Source organism: Paramormyrops kingsleyae, chromosome 19 (assembly GCF_048594095.1).
Source record: "Paramormyrops kingsleyae isolate MSU_618 chromosome 19, PKINGS_0.4, whole genome shotgun sequence".
Classification (NCBI taxonomy): Eukaryota; Metazoa; Chordata; class Actinopteri; order Osteoglossiformes; family Mormyridae; genus Paramormyrops; species Paramormyrops kingsleyae.
The window spans coordinates 14,887,914-14,904,757 of record NC_132815.1 but is presented as its reverse complement, the minus strand read 5'-3'; the positions used below and the strand labels follow the sequence as shown (position 1 = coordinate 14,904,757).

Below are 16,844 nucleotides of genomic sequence, written 5' to 3'. Positions count from 1 at the left end.
GTACAGACACTGGGGGTGGGGATGTAATGTGTGTGTACAGACACTGGGGGTGGGGATGTAATGTGTGTGCACAGATACTGGGGGTGGGAATGTAATTTGCGTGTACAGACACTGGGGGTGGGAATGTAATTTGCATGTACAGACACTGGGGGTGGGGATGTAATACGTGTGTACAGACACTGGGGGTGTGGATGTAATGTGTGTGTACAGACACTGGGGGTGGGAATGTAATATGTGTGTACAGACACTGGGGGTAGTGATGTAATGTGTGTGCACAGACACTGAGGGTGGGAATGTAATATGTGTGTACAGACACTGGGGGTGGGGATGTAATGTGTGTGCACAGACACTGGGGGTGGGAATGTAATACGTGTGTACAGACACTGGGGGTGGGAATGTAATACGTGTGTACAGACACTGGGGGTGGGGATGTAATATGTGTGCACAGACACTGGGGGTGGGGATGTAATGTGTGTGCACAGACACTGGGGGTGGGGATGTAATGTGTGTGGACAGACACTGGGGATGGGGATGTAATGTGTGTGCACAGACACTGGGGGTGGGGATGTAATGTGTGTGCACAGACACTGGGGGTGGGGATGTAATGTGTGTGTACAGACACTGGGGGTGGGGATGTAATGTGTGTGCACAGACACTGGGGGTGGGGATGTAATGTGTGTGCACAGACACTGGGGGTGGGGATGTAATGTGTGTGTACAGACACTGGGGGTGGGGATGTAATGTGTGTGCACAGACACTGGGGGTGGGGATGTAATGTGTGTGCACAGACACTGGGGGTGGGGATGTAATGTGTGTGCACAGACACTGGGGGTGGGGATGTAATGTGTGTGCACAGACACTGGGGGTGGGGATGTAATGTGTGTGCACAGACACTGGGGGTGGGGATGTAATGTGTGTGCACAGACACTGGGGGTGGGGATGTAATGTGTGTGTACAGACACTGGGGGTGGGGATGTAATGTGTGTGCACAGACACTGGGGGTGGGGATGTAATGTGTGTGCACAGACACTGGGGGTGGGAATGTAATTTGCGTGCACAGACACTGGGGGTGGGAATGTAATTTGCATGTACAGACACTGGGGGTGGGGATGTAATGTGTGTGGACAGACACTGGGGGTGGGGATGTAATGTGTGTGCACAGACACTGGGGGTGGGGATGTAATGTGTGTGCACAGACACTGGGGGTGGGAATGTAATACGTGTGTACAGACACTGGGGGTGGGGATGTAATATGTGTGCACAGACACTGGGGGTGGGGATGTAATGTGTGTGTACAGACACTGGGGGTGGGGATGTAATGTGTGTGTACAGACACTGGGGGTGGGGATGTAATGTGTGTGCACAGACACTGGGGGTGGGGATGTAATGTGTGTGTACAGACACTGGGGGTGGAATGTAATTTGCGTGTACAGACACTGGGGGTGGGGATGTAATACGTGTGTACAGACACTGGGGGTGGGGATGTAATGTGTGTGTACAGACACTGGGGGTAGTGATGTAATGTGTGTGCACAGACACTGGGGGTGGGGATGTAATGTGTGTGTACAGACACTGGGGGTGGGGATGTAATGTGTGTGCACAGACACTGGGGGTGGGGATGTAATGTGTGTGCACAGACACTGGGGGTGGGGATGTAATGTGTGTGTACAGACACTGGGGGTGGGGATGTAATGTGTGTGCACAGACACTGGGGGTGGGGATGTAATGTGTGTGTACAGACACTGGGGGTGGGGATGTAATGTGTGTGCACAGACACTGGGGGTGGGGATGTAATGTGTGTGCACAGACACTGGGGGTGGGAATGTAATGTGTGTGTACAGACACTGGGGGTGGGGATGTAATGTGTGTGTACAGACACTGGGGGTGGGGATGTAGTGTGTGTGCACAGACACTGGGGGTGGGGATGTAATGTGTGTGTACAGACACTGGGGGTGGGGATGTAATGTGTGTGCACAGACACTGGGGGTGGGGATGTAATGTGTGTGCACAGACACTGGGGGTGGGAATGTAATGTGTGTGTACAGACACTGGGGGTGGGGATGTAATGTGTGTGTACAGACACTGGGGGTGGGGATGTAGTGTGTGTGGACAGACACTGGGGGTGGGGATGTAGTGTGTGCGTTTAGAAACTGGGGGTGGGGCTGTAGTGTCCTGGGGCTACTGGCCTATTTATCTATCAGCCATAGTTAAATGGGGGGCTGATGGGTGGGCTGGCAGTCGGTGTTGGGAAGGGGTGCACGTTGCCATGGTTACCAGGCACTCATTTCCTCACTCATTTAAGCTTAGTTTGCTGATGGAATGGCTTCTCCACTGCACAGGCAGTCACTGCTCTGCAGCACCATCGTCTGCAAGTGCCTGCTCTGGAATATTCTGGAAAACTGCCATTGTTGGATGCTTATTGGCCCATTGTGAAACGAGGCAGCTTCCTGAGTGGATCATGAGGTCTTGGTGTTGACACACATTTTGTCCATCAAGATAGAAAGACTTTGTGTGGAAAATCTGAACAAATTAATGGTTGTGGTGACAGTGTAAGATGCTGATTCTCCAGCTGATGTACTATGTGTTATCATTGAAGTGATTAGCATTTGTACAGGCTAAATGGGTGCTTGATGAGAAGCTAGCAGTGAGGCTGTTAGCATTGCTACAGGCTAAATGGGTGCTTGATGAGAAGCTAGCAGTGAGGCTGTTAGCATTGCTACAGGCTAAATGGGTGCTTGATGAGAAGCTAGCAGTGAGGCTGTTAGCATTGCTACAGGCTAAATGGGTGCTTGATGAGAAGCTAGCAGTGAGGCTGTTAGCATTGCTACAGGCTAAATGGGTGCTTGATGAGAAGCTAGCAGTGAGGCTGTTAGCATTGCTACAGGCTAAATGGGTGCTTGATGAGAAGCTAGCAGTGAGGCTGTTAGCATTGCTACAGGCTAAAGGGGGTGTTTGGGACAGAAATAACAGCAAGTTGTGGAAGGCAGAGCTGGGAAAAACACTCTGAGTTCTGCTGTGTGTAGTAAGGTTCTTCTGGTTGAACAGTTGTTACAGACTGATGGCTGTCAGTTGTAATGAGCAATTCTGACATATAAATGTACCTTTTATTTTGGGGTGGATTAACTTCGTCTAAATGTAAAGCAGTCTGCTTTAAGCCCTGACTCTAATGCTGTGGAGAAATACTAGAGATGCAGTGTATCTGTTAACATGCCCAGGTATGAGTGTAAGCAGTACTGGAGCAGGAGCTACACAGTGTCTTCCAAGAAGCTAATGAGACTGTTATTGTAATCATACCACCTATGTCTGTACATATAGGATGAAGGGATCACGGCTTGGGGGAAAAAACTGAGCTTCTCTGTTCACTGCAGAGAAGCACGTGGAGATACGTCCCACCGTCACAAAGACGAGTTTGTGCAAAAACACTGTCTGAGACACTGTCATCGTCTGACATGTCGGCCCTCGAGCTCGGGGACAGGGATGGATGGGGGGGGGGGGGATGGGCTGGAGCTCACGCCACTCGCTCAGATTAGGTGACAAAGCCATGAATTATTGATGGCGCGATTGTGTGCAGTGTAACGTTAAGGTGACACCAGCACAAGCTGGACATCAGTGTAAACCAGGAATAGGAACCACAACCCTCATTGGCCCCTGGGGAGCAGGCGGGGAAGGGGAGGGGTGCTGCGGGCATCAGGGCCCGCCTCAGTCCCATCTCTCCTCCACGCATTGCTGCCGGCCTGCCCCCCGAATGTCTATGCAGTGCTAACAGTCTTACTGCATGGTGCTCTGTGACTCAGCAATGGCCATTACAGCCATTTCACTGCAGACAACCGTAACCAGCCTCTAGGCCTGTGACCGTCTGGGCGCTGACCCCCGTCACAGTGTCTTGGCAAATCCGTTGCATGAGAATTTCATATGTGCATTTCCCTGCTGCCAGTGTGAGGTCACTGTGCCAACCTCATACCTCTCTGTTCCCCACAGGCCGGGTCTGTATATTCACTCCAGCACCGGCCTCAGAAAAACGCTCCGGGCTGCTTAAGGCTGTCATTCACATGTTGCTCATCCTGCTGACTTTAAATAGGCATCTGTGCGCTATGGAGCAGAGGCATTAAAATCAAAATTGACAGTTTTTAAAGGTTAATCTTGGTGTGATTCAGTGTGGTCTTAGGTTTGACCCAGCTGTGTTAGAGACTACTGACCCCTGCTGGTGGTTTATTCTGTGGCTGGGGGATGAATTTATTGCTGTTTCAGTGACAGAAATGCAGAATAAGACTGAAACAACAGTATTCCTGCAGGGGCTGGGGGGTGGATATAAATGAAGCTTGACGCTGCCCCCTTCTGGAGACTGAGAGAAAGCGCCCTGACAGCTGGCCACAAGCCAGTGACCCGTGAGGCTGTGGGTGATGAAACAAAGCATTTCATGTTGCGACAGCAGAATCCAAGACCTCGGAAGGCAGATGTGGGGATCGTGCCCCTAGGAGCTGTGTGAATCAGAAAAAGATGGCACCTGTTTCTCCTTCAGCTGGGATGTTTCTTTGCTGGTTCCCAGTTGCCATAGAAATCCCTCTGGGGAAGGGTTGTCATTCTTCACATCTCGATGGATGTTTTGTTCATGGGGGGCTGGGTTGCTGACATCAGTCACTTCATAGTGAGGGTGAACTTCTTCCTGCCTGGGACCCTGATCCTCATGACCTTCTGCCCGCGCTCTTTGTGTGGCATTTATGTTAATCCTTAGGGTGTTTATACAGTGAGAGCCTGTCTCAGATCTCCACTTGGTGTCTCTAAAGCAGGTCAGATGCCTACCAGGTTGTGTATGGCCAAGTACTACTAATCAGGTGCTTGTGTGTCGAGGTGCTGGGTGTGTGTTTTTGAGTGGTACGGAAGATGTGGTCCTGCTTTTTGAGCACATCTGACCTGGGTGTTGGGTTTGAAGACATGGCAGAGGCTGACAGTGAGTGATAGTGGGTCACAGAGAGGTTATGGGGGACAGAGAGGGGAGCATGACATATATAGATCATATATATACAGTGGTACCTCAGAACTTGAATTTAATCCGTTCAGAATCCTAAAAAGTTCGAGTTGTGATCGAATTTTCCCCATAAGAAATAATGGAAAACCAATTAATTGGTTCCTAGCCCCCAAAAATTACGCCTCAATATGTTCTTTTTTAGTATTTAAACACAAAATGAACCGGATAAAACAAGAAGATCATATACTGTACTAAACACATCTGAGCACACTTATCAAAACAGTAATTTGTAAAGTAAGAAAATAAATGTATCCAAACAATGTGTAAAGTTCAAAAAAATAATGTGTTCTGCCCCGATCATCCGCTCCTTCCGTGTGCCATGCCCCCTCATTAACCCCGTGTGGAATCCCCGTGTGATCTGGTTGTTGTTATTAGTCCTCTGTATTTCGTCCACGTTTCAGATTGTTTCCCCAGTCCGGTCATTGTATTGTCCGTCTGCGTTTTGCCTGCCTTACCTGTAATTAAACCCCGTATTCCCCGATACCCTGACGTCTGTGTCTTTGTCTCTGTTCCATCCCCTCTCGGCACGACAATATTATTATAATTAAATGTATTAATGGTTTATTATTAATATTAAAATAATTAATAAGAATTTTTTATTTTTAAATGTATTTTATTATATAATAATAATTACTGTTACTGTCTATCATTGTCTAAATGTATTTTTACTGTCTAAATATACTGTATGTATTCAGTTAGTGTAAACATGCACGATGCTATCACAGCGAATGCGAGGCTGAGACTGAAGTGTTACCCTTTGTTTCCGCTGAGAGACGTGCCGCGTGACTCATTTCCCCGCGCGTACAAGTTATCTTAGGTCGGCGTTCACGGTTTGACTTCTGAGATTCAGATCGAGTTCTAGGTAATTTTTTTCCGAACTGGCTGGTTCGACTTTTAAGAAATTCAAGTTCTAATGAGTTCGAGAACTGAGGTACCACTGTACTTTATTTTTAAACTAGCAAATACAAATGAGAAAATGTATCCCAAAAAATCTTTAATTAGCCTACTAGAAACATACATAACACACTGTTGTTTTAAGCGTTTTTGAGGCTTTTGCAGTTCAGTACGAATATCGTCCAAGTGCAAGTGGATAATACTTAAAATGCCTCACAGTTTTTGTCCGACTGGCAACACTTACACTCCGCTGCGATCACAGCCCCTCGTGTATCACAAGCTGCGACCAGTGTGCAAAACTGCCCATGCTAGTGACTCCCAAATCATCCATTGCTTCTTTCCTATTACTTGCGTCGTCTCGCACAATTGCTTGCACTTTGTTTAGTGGGATTTTCCACTTTGTTTTTTACAAAGACGCGTGGTCTACCCAGGCCAGTACTTTTAATATGAAAGATATGGACTAAATATTATGTGTCACTGATATTTGTGTATTATATGATTTTATGTGACTCATTTTCAGTATTGTTCTTGGCTTACACATCAAGATAGAGATTCTGTGATCCTTCAGAAAGCTCCAAAATTATTCCTGTTTCATTGTCCGCTGCCAAATCACATATAACTGATACTGCGAATGTCATGTCTCAGAGCGTGAAGGGGTTACTATAGATCTGTCTGCATGTAACGCAGCCCGTCTGTGTCTGCACACGCAGGCGGCCTTGGCAGGAGGCACGACCATGGTCATCGGCCACGTCCTGCCAGAGAAGGACGCCTCTCTGCTGGAGGCCTACGAGAAGTGCCGCGCCCTGGCCGACCCCATGGCCTGCTGCGACTATGCCCTGCACGTTGGCGTCACCTGGTGGGGGCCGAAGGTAAGGACACGCGTCATCCGGATCCCCCCATATCCTGGTAACAGACCAGCACAAACGCACAGCGATCCTGCTGCAGATGGGGGTGTGGGAAGCCAGCGCCAGTCTGATGGCATCTCCCCAGGTATCTTCAGCAAGACGCGCACATGAGGGATAGTGTGATTTCACTCCACCTCCAATCCGTCTTTCACTGAAATTCCCGAGATGCTCTGCTGGCGTTGAGACTAACACCGCAACTCCGTTTCAGGTACACGCCGAGATGGAGACGCTGGTGCGCGAGAAAGGTGTCAACTCCTTCCAGATGTTCATGTCCTACAAGGACATGCTGATGCTGAGGGACTGCGAGCTGTACCAGGTCTTCCAGACGTGCAAGGACATCGGGGCGGTGGCCCGTGTCCATGCCGAAAACGGGGAGCTGGTGGCTGAGGTGAGGACAGAACGACAGCCTAACAAAAATGAGAAACGGTATAAAAGTTCATCACAAAAAAGTGCTTTTTAGAAAAACTCCTCATCAGGAGGTCTGCACAACGTCTATTTTTGGCCACTGGTGTCCTTGGTGGTACGCTGTTCCCAAAAACATTGCACGTGTGCGCACAAGTACATACACACCTAAAGGCACGTGCACACGTACGCAGTGTGATGGGCGGGTGGGGAAGGAGCAGGTAGAGCAGGGTGAGCAGGACTAGGGAGATGTGTAAGGGAGGCCGGGGAGCTTTGCGGGAGGAGAAACGGACCAGGGGGTGGGGTGTCATGGCCCAGGCCATAGGAGGCAGCGGTCACCACGGCATAGTCATCCTCTGCGGAACCTTCTGGAAGGATGTGGCTCTTTACTGCCCCCACCTCTGCTCCCAGCCTGCCCCCTAATGCTGGAGTGGTGGGTTTGTCCCGATGACAGTCAATCAGGTGTCATCTGTGTGTCATTCTCATCACCTCCCCCCCCCCCCCCACACCCAGCGTCACAGTTAATCACCGGCGCTGTCCAGTGTCATGGTGCTGATGTCTCAGGGCCGGTACAGTGGTACAGTGTTGTGGGGGCAGCCATCACATCACACATTACCCACTGAGTCAAATATCACTGCACTTAATGCCTGTGCCCCCATTTTAACAAACTGGGGCTGGAATGAGGCTTTTTCCCATGGTGCATCTGGCTTTGGCCTCTCCCCAGCCGTACTGCAGGTCTGTCATGCTAGACAGCCTATCAGAAACCAAACGACAGCTGTTTGCTACCACCCTGCAGTAGGCGTGCACATCTAGGGAAGGCGTCCGGGGCATCTCCCACAATTCCCAGAGCATAAAACATAAATTTCAACAATATAGTCAAGTTTGGCCCAGATATGCCAGGATGAGGGCCCCCTAACCCTGAGCAGCGTTTCTGCCACCTGTGGTCCTATCTGGCTGCTTCCATGGGCTCCTCAGAATAGATGGATCATGCCTCTGAAATATGAATCCCAGTCGATGGCAAGGTTTCCGGAATCTCTTGAGCAGCGAGCATCTCAGCTCAGCTAACAGGGAAGGGAGCAAATGTTAGTTTGCATGTGCAACATTTAAATTAAGGGAGGAACGCAGTTTTACATGCACACACACACACATACACACCTTTACATGTGGTAATTTACTGCCCAGTATGTATACCTAGTAAACAGCTGAATTGAAAATAAGGTGAGATTTCAGAGGCCTCAGTTCTCTGCTCCTTCAGAAATCAGCCAGGATCCACAGTAATGATCTGTTAGTGTTTGTCTACAGTCTTTGTAAGCGTAAGTGTAAGCGATTCAGTTGATGTTTTATGTTGAAGTCACGTGAGTGCCCCCTTGTGGCCACATTTTAAATATACACGATTCCCTTGTAGAAACATTTAGGACAGACCCCCTGAAATTCATTTAAGGCAGGGGTGCCCAATCTTATCCGCAAAGGGCCGGTATGTATGCGGGTTTTCGCTGCAACTCCCTAATTAGATTACTAATTAGAGGACCGATTGGCACACCGGCCCTTTGCGGATAAGATTGGGCACCCCTGATTTAAGGAAACACACAAAAGGAAAAAATCTGAACTGGCCATACCTCAGAAATCCTTGAGATCAAATGTAAATGAAATATTACCTTTAGATAATTCAAAATACAAACAAATTGACTGTAATTAAACACTACTGGGGCCAGTGGAAGGCTATACCTTCTGTATTCCATCCTGTGGGCAGTACACCTTACTCCACCCTGTGTATTCCACCCTGTGGGCAGTGTACCTTACTCCTGTGTACTCCACCCTGTGGGCAGTACACCTTACTCCACCCTGTGTACTCCACCCTGTGGGCAGTGTACCTTACTCCTGTGTACTCCACCCTGTGGGCAGTACACCTTACTCCACCCTGTGTACTCCACCCTGTGGAAGGTACACCTTACTCCACCTTGGCAGGACTCCAGAGCCACCAGCCTCCTCCAGTAAGGAGAAGAGCTTCCTGCTCATATCGAATTCCGGCAGAGATCGATTGCTGGGAGATGCTCAGTATAGGGAGGGAAGTAGGCTCAGTGTGGGGGTAGAGGGGGTGTCCGTGTAGAGGGGGGCTTAATAAGGAGGTTAGGGGAGTCAGCTCAATAGGTAGGGGAGCAGTTATTAGGGAGGGGGGTTAACTATGTATGTGGGGAGGTCAATGGTCAATAGGGAGGGGGACATGTAAACCATCAAAGAATGTGAGCAGATGGTCCAAGGGTGGGTACTGTGGTCACATGGCTACACAAAGACAAGCTATAGCAGCCGGTGATGTTCTCTGATTGGTCAGGATGAACTACTACAAAGATGTGGGTCCTCACTAGCATCGAGGGGGCGGGGCTTCTCACATTCCTGCAGAGTTTCTCTTGAATGCAACATGACAATTTTTATTCAGACGCTTTTGTTGAACTGTGCAGTTGATAGCCTTGAAAATATCCTCACTTATTCTATTTTGTTTTCACTCTCAGTTTTTGATAATGTTTTCATGAGCGTCAGATTCGCAGTGACTGCCCGGTGCACACAGTCGTGTTTAACACAGGGACATTTGCTGTGACACTGTGTCTCTTTACCAGGGTGCAAAGGAGGCTCTGGACCTGGGCATTAGCGGTCCAGAGGGCATCGAGATCAGCCGGCCAGAGGAGGTCAGTCAGTCCTCTCTCCTTTGTTTTTCTCGAGCAGCCTCAGGGTGACGTCGGTCTGTCGATGGTTCTGAAGAGGCTGTGTCAGTCTGCTGAGGGCTACAGCATCCCTGATACTGAGGGGGGTGTAACAGCTGACTGAGGTCACAAGCCTTTGCTTTGCTAGTCGGTCTGGTCAGATGAAACCACTCCAGACTTTTATACTGCCCCGATGCTGATGCTCATTTGAGGAGTACCTGGGGCAGTCTGGGGTCTTTGTTCATCACTGTGCTGTTTAATCTCCACCTACAGCTGGAGGCGGAGGCTACGCACCGAGCCATCACCATTGCCAACAGAGTGAGTCGCGTGCTGTGTGCGCGTGTGTGTGTTCAGAAGCTTGTGTGGACTGTGTGTCTGACCAGCAATAACTGCCTCTTCCAGGCTCACTGCCCCATCTACCTGGTCAATGTGTCCAGTATGTCAGCGGGGGATGTTGTGGCCACAGCCAAGATGCAGGGTGAGCTCTGTCACCCTCTGTCTGTCCCCCTCTGTCTGTCCCCCTCTCACTCTGTCACCCTCTGTCTGTCTCCCTCTCGCTCTGTCACCCTCTGTCTGTCCCCCTCTCGCTCTGTCACCCTCTGTCTGTCCCCCTCTCGCTCTGTCACCCTCTGTCTGTCCCCCTCTCGCTCTGTCACCCTCTGTCTGTCCCCCTCTCGCTCTGTCACCGTCTGTCTGTCCCCCTCTCGCTCTGTCACCCTCTGTCTGTCCCCCTCTCGCTCTGTCACCCTCTGTCTGTCCCCCTCTCGCTCTGTCACCCTCTGTCTGTCTCCCTCTCGCTCTGTCACCCTCTGTTTGTCCCCCTCTCGCTTGGTCACCCTCTCTGTCTCTCTCTCTCTATTTCACTGTTTCTGACACTCATTTTATTCTCTGTCACTTGATCTTTTTGTCTCTCTCTCATTCCGTCTTTCTCTGTAATTCTCCCTCTCCCTTTCTCTGTCTTATCTCTCGCTGTATACTTTTCTCTGCCTTATCATTCTGTCTCTCATTTTCCCTTCCTCTATTTTTGTATCTCTCTTTTTCTCACTCTCATTTTTCCTCCCTCTCTGTTTATCCATTTCTCTAATTCTGTCTTTTTGCTTATCTTTCTCAGTCTGTGTCTTAATCTTCTTTCCTCTCTGCTGGTCTCCCTCTCTCAATCTGTCTCTCTCTCTCTCTTTTCTGTCTCTTCTTCTCCTCCTCCCTCGCTCCATGCCTCGAGATTGCGTAATACCTGAGGGTCCCTGCTGAGCCAGGTGTACCTTTGCACAGGTAAGGTGGTCCACGCAGAGACGACCACGGCCCATGCGGTCCTCAACGGTCTGCACTACTACCACCAGGACTGGTCACATGCTGCTGCCTATGTCACTGTGCCCCCACTGCGCCTGGACCCCAACACGCCAAACTACCTGATGGGTCTGCTGGGAAAGTAAGTGCCCCCTAGAGGTCGGGCTGTGTCTTACACCATGCTGTCAGCCGACGCAAAAGGCCGAATTGCAGAGAATTAAAATGTCATGTGTTCTGCTTTGACTGTGTAAGTGTTTGATGATTTCAGTGTGAATTGGTGTGTCATTTTTGTGCAGGTTGGTTGTGATATGACTGTGTTTGATTCCTGTGTGTTGCCTATGTGATGTGGGTCCATTTAGATTCAAAGGATTTTACTGTTATTGTGTTAGTGACCTCCCAAGTGGATACAATCACATATATGAGGTAAACAATATATACAAGAAGTAAACCAAAACAAAAGTACATTATATAGAAAAGTAATCAACATATAAAGAGTGATTTTTGTTTGAATGTTTATGATGTAGTGGAAGTTTAAATTGTTTATGATTGAGTGTGATTGTGTTTGAATGTTGATGACTGGGTGTGATTTCTGCTTGACAGCTAAGGATTGCGACTGTGATTCTTTATGACTTTCTGTGAGGCTGTGTAACTGTGACCATACTCGTGCCCCTAGTGATACTCTGAACGTAGTGGCCTCAGACCACCGTCCCTTCACCACCAAGCAGAAGGCTATGGGCAAAGAGGACTTCACTAAGATCCCACATGGCGTGCCCGGGGTGCAGGATCGGATGAGTGTGGTCTGGGAGCGGGGTGTGGTGAGTGAGGGGGGTGAGGGCTGGCCTAGGCCTGCTCTGATGCAGCTGGGCCTTCAATATCTCTGTCTGATCTCCACCAGGTCGGAGGCAAGATGGACGAGAACCGCTTTGTGGCTGTGACAAGCTCTAATGCCGCCAAGATCTACAACCTTTACCCCAGGAAGGGCAGGATTATCCCAGGAGCTGATGCTGACGTAGTCGTCTGGGACCCTGATGCAACCAGGTATTTAACACCCTCAAAGATTCACAGGGCCTACCCTAGGTCTGACCTGCCTTCAGAAGCTCTCTGGAGTTTACAGTCTGTGGAATAATGTGCTATACACATAGTAAACATCGCTGTTGTATTAATAACTGCAGCTAAAGTAATACAGGGAGTTCTCGACTGACATCAGTTATTCGTTTCTCAAATCCTTATGCAAGTCAGATTTTACGTATGTTGGATATACCTTCCCATACCATTCAGGAGACCTTATAGCAAATAACACATCAGCCAAAAATATATTAGCAATATGTACTAAAGAAAACATAAGAATAGATAAAGAAAAGATAAAGTGTAAATGTACTTATGTCTTATATATGTTGTCATATTGCGTTAATGCTTCTGTAAACTCTGTGTATCTCAGATGTATTTTAGTATGGATTTACTCAAGTTGGTTTTACAATAGTCAAGAGCTGCCTGTACTCACATAGTTTCCTAAAACAAAACAGTTTTGTAACCCTGCGCGCGTGTGTGTGTGTATGTGTGTGTTTGACCAGGACTATCTCTGTGAGCACTCAGCAGCAGGGAGGGGACTTCAACTTGTACGAGAGCTTGCGCTGTCACGGCGTGCCCCTGGTCACCATCAGCCGTGGCCGGGTGGTGTGTGAGAACGGCGTCTTCATGTGTGCCGAGGGCTCTGGGAAATTCTACCCCCTCAGGACTTTCCCCGACTTCCTCTACAAGAAGATGATCCAGAGGGAAAAGGTAGAGAAATCCAGTTACCATGACGTGTAATCAGAGCCGTGAACGGCTGGATGAATCTTTAATGGTAACTGAATATTCATGCCATCTTCATGTAAACCTTTCCTCTCTTTTGATCACACACACACACACACATATATATATGACTCTTCATTTTAATGTGACATTTAAAATTTCAGCTCTTCTAATATTTTAACAGAGAACCTCATTCACAAATTAAATATACACAGTCTACAGTTTATCCATTATATTTTAATAACAGATGTTCTTTGACATGACAGCATTCTCTGTCCTCTGGGTGTTGCCCTAGTTGTCCTGAGGGTATGAAGGTGACATCTGACTCTGTGTGTGTGTGTGTGTGTGTGTGTACGTGTGTGTGTGTGTGTGTGTGTGACTTCACAGTGTCAGGTCCTGAAAGCTGTGGACCGAGCTCCCTATACCGGCGATGTTGCCATAGTGCATAACTCTGGGAAAAAGGAGACAGGAGCCCCAGACGGGGACACCCCCACCCGACCCTGTACCCGACATGGGGGCATGAGGGACCTACACGAGTCCAGCTTCAGTCTGTCTGGTAAACACCTGGAACACACCCGGAACACACCCGGAACACACCTGGAACACACCCGGAACACACCTGGAACACACGTGTCTGAAGCTCCTCATGGCGAGGGGTGGGATGCAGAGCTGAGCACAAATATTTAAGGCTTGGGAGAGGAATGTTACATTCAGCACATTTAACGTATAAAGCATGGGACTGCAGCTGAATTCATATCCACAAGATGAGCATCAGTTTCTAAACATATTAAAATATCAGGAAATCAATGGGATATCTGTAAATTTGCCTAATTTGGAAGTAAAACATTTTAAATAAGTATTTGGATTTAAATGACAAACTTCTAAGAGGCTTCTTTTGGCTTACATTTGAATTTTAGTTTTTATTAATATACCAATAATTTGTAAAAGCATTTTGTGTGTCTGTTTATCACCTATCAGGGTCCCAGGTGGATGATCACGTTCCAAAGAGGTCTTCAGCCAGGATTCTGGCTCCCCCCGGTGGCCGGTCCAGTGGCATCTGGTAACCAAGGAAACAACCACAGCGGGGGACCAAGCCGCAAGACTTGGAGTTCAGTACAGTGCTACTATGATACAACACAAACACATCAGTCTTCAGTAAATTAATGTCCAACCAGAAAAAACTGCACTGATTTTGTTTTGAAAAACGCTATAATCTCTGAAACACATTTTATGAAGGAAAGAAAATTGCACCATTTCCTGAGAAGGTTTTACAATGAATTTTACATTTTACCCACCAATGTGGTCTTAGAGAAAAGGCTCGTTATGAAATTGGACTTTTTCATGGATGCTGAGCATATGTGAATGATAAAACCAGTACAGTTTTTGTTGGTTTGGTGTTGGCTGGGGTAATTTATCGATACTAGGAACAGACAAAATGCATAGATATGTCTAGATGTAGGGTAGTCATGATGCGATGTGATTTCTGTTATGGTGTCTTCTTGGGTACATATGAAAAAGTAAAACCCTCCGACTTATTTATCTGTCATCTGTAAGGAGTTTCAGCCAAGGAACCTGGATCCTCTAATGAAGTCCCTCAAGCCCCCTTGCTCTAATGTGAGCATCCAGCTTCCTGTTGAGTTGCACGTTGCCGTTCTTTAATATGACGTCCTGTAGTTATACTGCACACCCATAACCACTGGACTCACTATGTATTTAAAGTCTCCTGAGGCACCCGAACTTAATATTGTGTTAATTTTTTGAAGCCCAAGAGAAACAAAATCCAAAGGCTTCAATACATTTTTCTATATAATTTTAGCAGGTCCATTCTGTACTTGTCACCACGACTTAGTCTGTTATCTGACTTTGGAGAAAACACAAATTGGTCCATATACGCTGTAGGGCATGTGGTTTTAGGCAGGATCAGCAGCCATGTTTACAGACAACACACTCCCATTTTTCCCCTCCATTGGGAGTTCCCGAAGCAGGTCCATGTCATGTGACTGGGGTGACACCTTCCTTTGACGGCCATCTGTCTTGCTTTGTACATCCTTGGATGTGACTTACAAGTCTTCAGCTGATTTCCCTGTTTGATTGTCTCGGCTTGGGTCATGGAAAACAATGTTTTTGCTTTCTGTTGGCTGTAAAAGTGATATTTGCTGATGTTCTGTTTGAGTTACGTCTCAGGTTAGTCACACAGCGTAATACTGCCTCCACCACATGCCGAGCTCGACGGACACCTTGGAAATGGATGTGGCAAATCTCTGAGGGCATTTAGTTGTCGCCCTACGCTGGAGGTATAGCAGGCAGGTAAATGCACAGGCAAAAATGCAGCTACACGGCTATCCAGCACCACTTTATGTCCTCCATATGATTACATATCTTTTCCGAAAAAGTAGAGCAATACAGATGCAGTGACCTGAATCCTTTAAACAGTTTTAAGTGACGTTAGCAGTGAATCACAGTGCGTTTCCAGATCCTTCACCTCACACACACGCACACAGAGACTATATTCCGTTGGATGGGGTCTGTGTTGTATGCAGTCTGTGGTCTAGGTGCTTAAGTGTTAGGATTCAAACTGCCACCAGAATGTTCCAGTACTACAACATCTTTGGTCACATGACCGGCCTATTTATTATAATTTATTTTTTTTTTAATGGGGGTGACTGTTCTGTTACCAGGATCTGTTCTGCAGTCAGTGGGGGAAGGTGGATGTGTAACCCACACCTTGTTCTGTTTTCCAAAGCTGACAGCATGTTATTATGAGACCTGCATGAACGGCATGACAACAGAGAGGGCTCCGGGGGAGGGGCGGGAACAGCGTAGGCAAGCCAGGGAGCATGATCACCGCATTACTGAACGCTAACATTTTAAAGAGAAATGGTTTTTAGCCAGAGCCCTGATCACATGTCACCTGAAAAGATCCTTTTCACGTATTCCCAGTTTATCCATAATGTTATTTAAAGTGCTTTAAGCCTTTGTTATGACTTGTGAGTATCAATAAAGGTGTATATGATCAAAAGGACTGGGAATGCCTCTGTTTGAGGTGGAAGCAGCTTCGCCTCCTATTCACACGGTCTCATTTGGAGGCTTACGTCATGCTTTTTGTCTGACGTCATCTCGTGACGCCTCCATGCTGCTTTGGGGGGGGGAGTTCAGTAGAGGTTCCTCTGATGCCCTTTCACTGTCACCACAACGCACAGCAAGAAAATGTGCACGGGCATAAAATGTTTCAACTGGTGCTGGAAGATTTTTAAAAGAACATTTTTAATTGCCGCAGTTTGTTTTATTTTTGTAGTTATTTTTTCAAAAAGGCACTTTGTGAAAAGGTTTGTGATTGTATGTATCTGTAGAGACTTGTGTTGAAAGGTGAACTTTACGTACTGGTTTGTTTCTTATCACCGAATGAGTATGAAATAAACCACCGAATTCTCAAAAGCCCTTCATCTTTCCATCCTTATTTTAAAATTGCTTTATTACTATGTGCTGAAAATTCAATTCACCCGGACACACCAGTTGAAGTATAACCTAGAAACAACCTTAATGTCTTTATTACAGTTTACATAAACTGCATCCGTGGCACACGTTTTAACATCAAAATAGCGAAAAATAAATAGCATAATTTCAAATTAAGCGGCCCATCAGAAAAAATACTTGGTGATATAAAATGATATAAAACGATTATATAAAAATTAAATGAAGCCTGAAATAAAAAAATAAACGTTCGTACAATATAATATGTAGGCCTAGTTATTCGTGTGCAGACTGATTAAATATTTTAAAACTATCACAGAAACATAAATAATATTTCGCCCTAGTGAGGATGTGAGGAAGAGAGCCGAAGGCTCC

At 47.3% G+C, this 16,844-nt stretch overlaps 1 protein-coding gene across 1 annotated transcript in view; it reads left to right on the top strand.

The window, feature by feature from the left end:
- dpysl5b (dihydropyrimidinase like 5b) overlaps window positions 1-16,433 on the top strand; it is a 32,717-nt gene extending 16,284 nt beyond the window's left edge. The window contains exons 3-13 of the mRNA XM_023826607.2: window positions 6,631-6,789; window positions 7,034-7,213; window positions 9,840-9,908; window positions 10,197-10,241; window positions 10,326-10,401; window positions 11,193-11,349; window positions 11,881-12,022; window positions 12,103-12,245; window positions 12,779-12,986; window positions 13,386-13,554; window positions 13,977-16,433. Coding sequence (XP_023682375.1) covers window positions 6,631-6,789; window positions 7,034-7,213; window positions 9,840-9,908; window positions 10,197-10,241; window positions 10,326-10,401; window positions 11,193-11,349; window positions 11,881-12,022; window positions 12,103-12,245; window positions 12,779-12,986; window positions 13,386-13,554; window positions 13,977-14,062 — 1,434 coding nt within the window. The 3' untranslated portion in view covers window positions 14,063-16,433. The remainder of the gene's footprint in view (window positions 1-6,630; window positions 6,790-7,033; window positions 7,214-9,839; window positions 9,909-10,196; window positions 10,242-10,325; window positions 10,402-11,192; window positions 11,350-11,880; window positions 12,023-12,102; window positions 12,246-12,778; window positions 12,987-13,385; window positions 13,555-13,976) is intronic.
- Window positions 16,434-16,844: the final 411 nt, after the last annotated feature.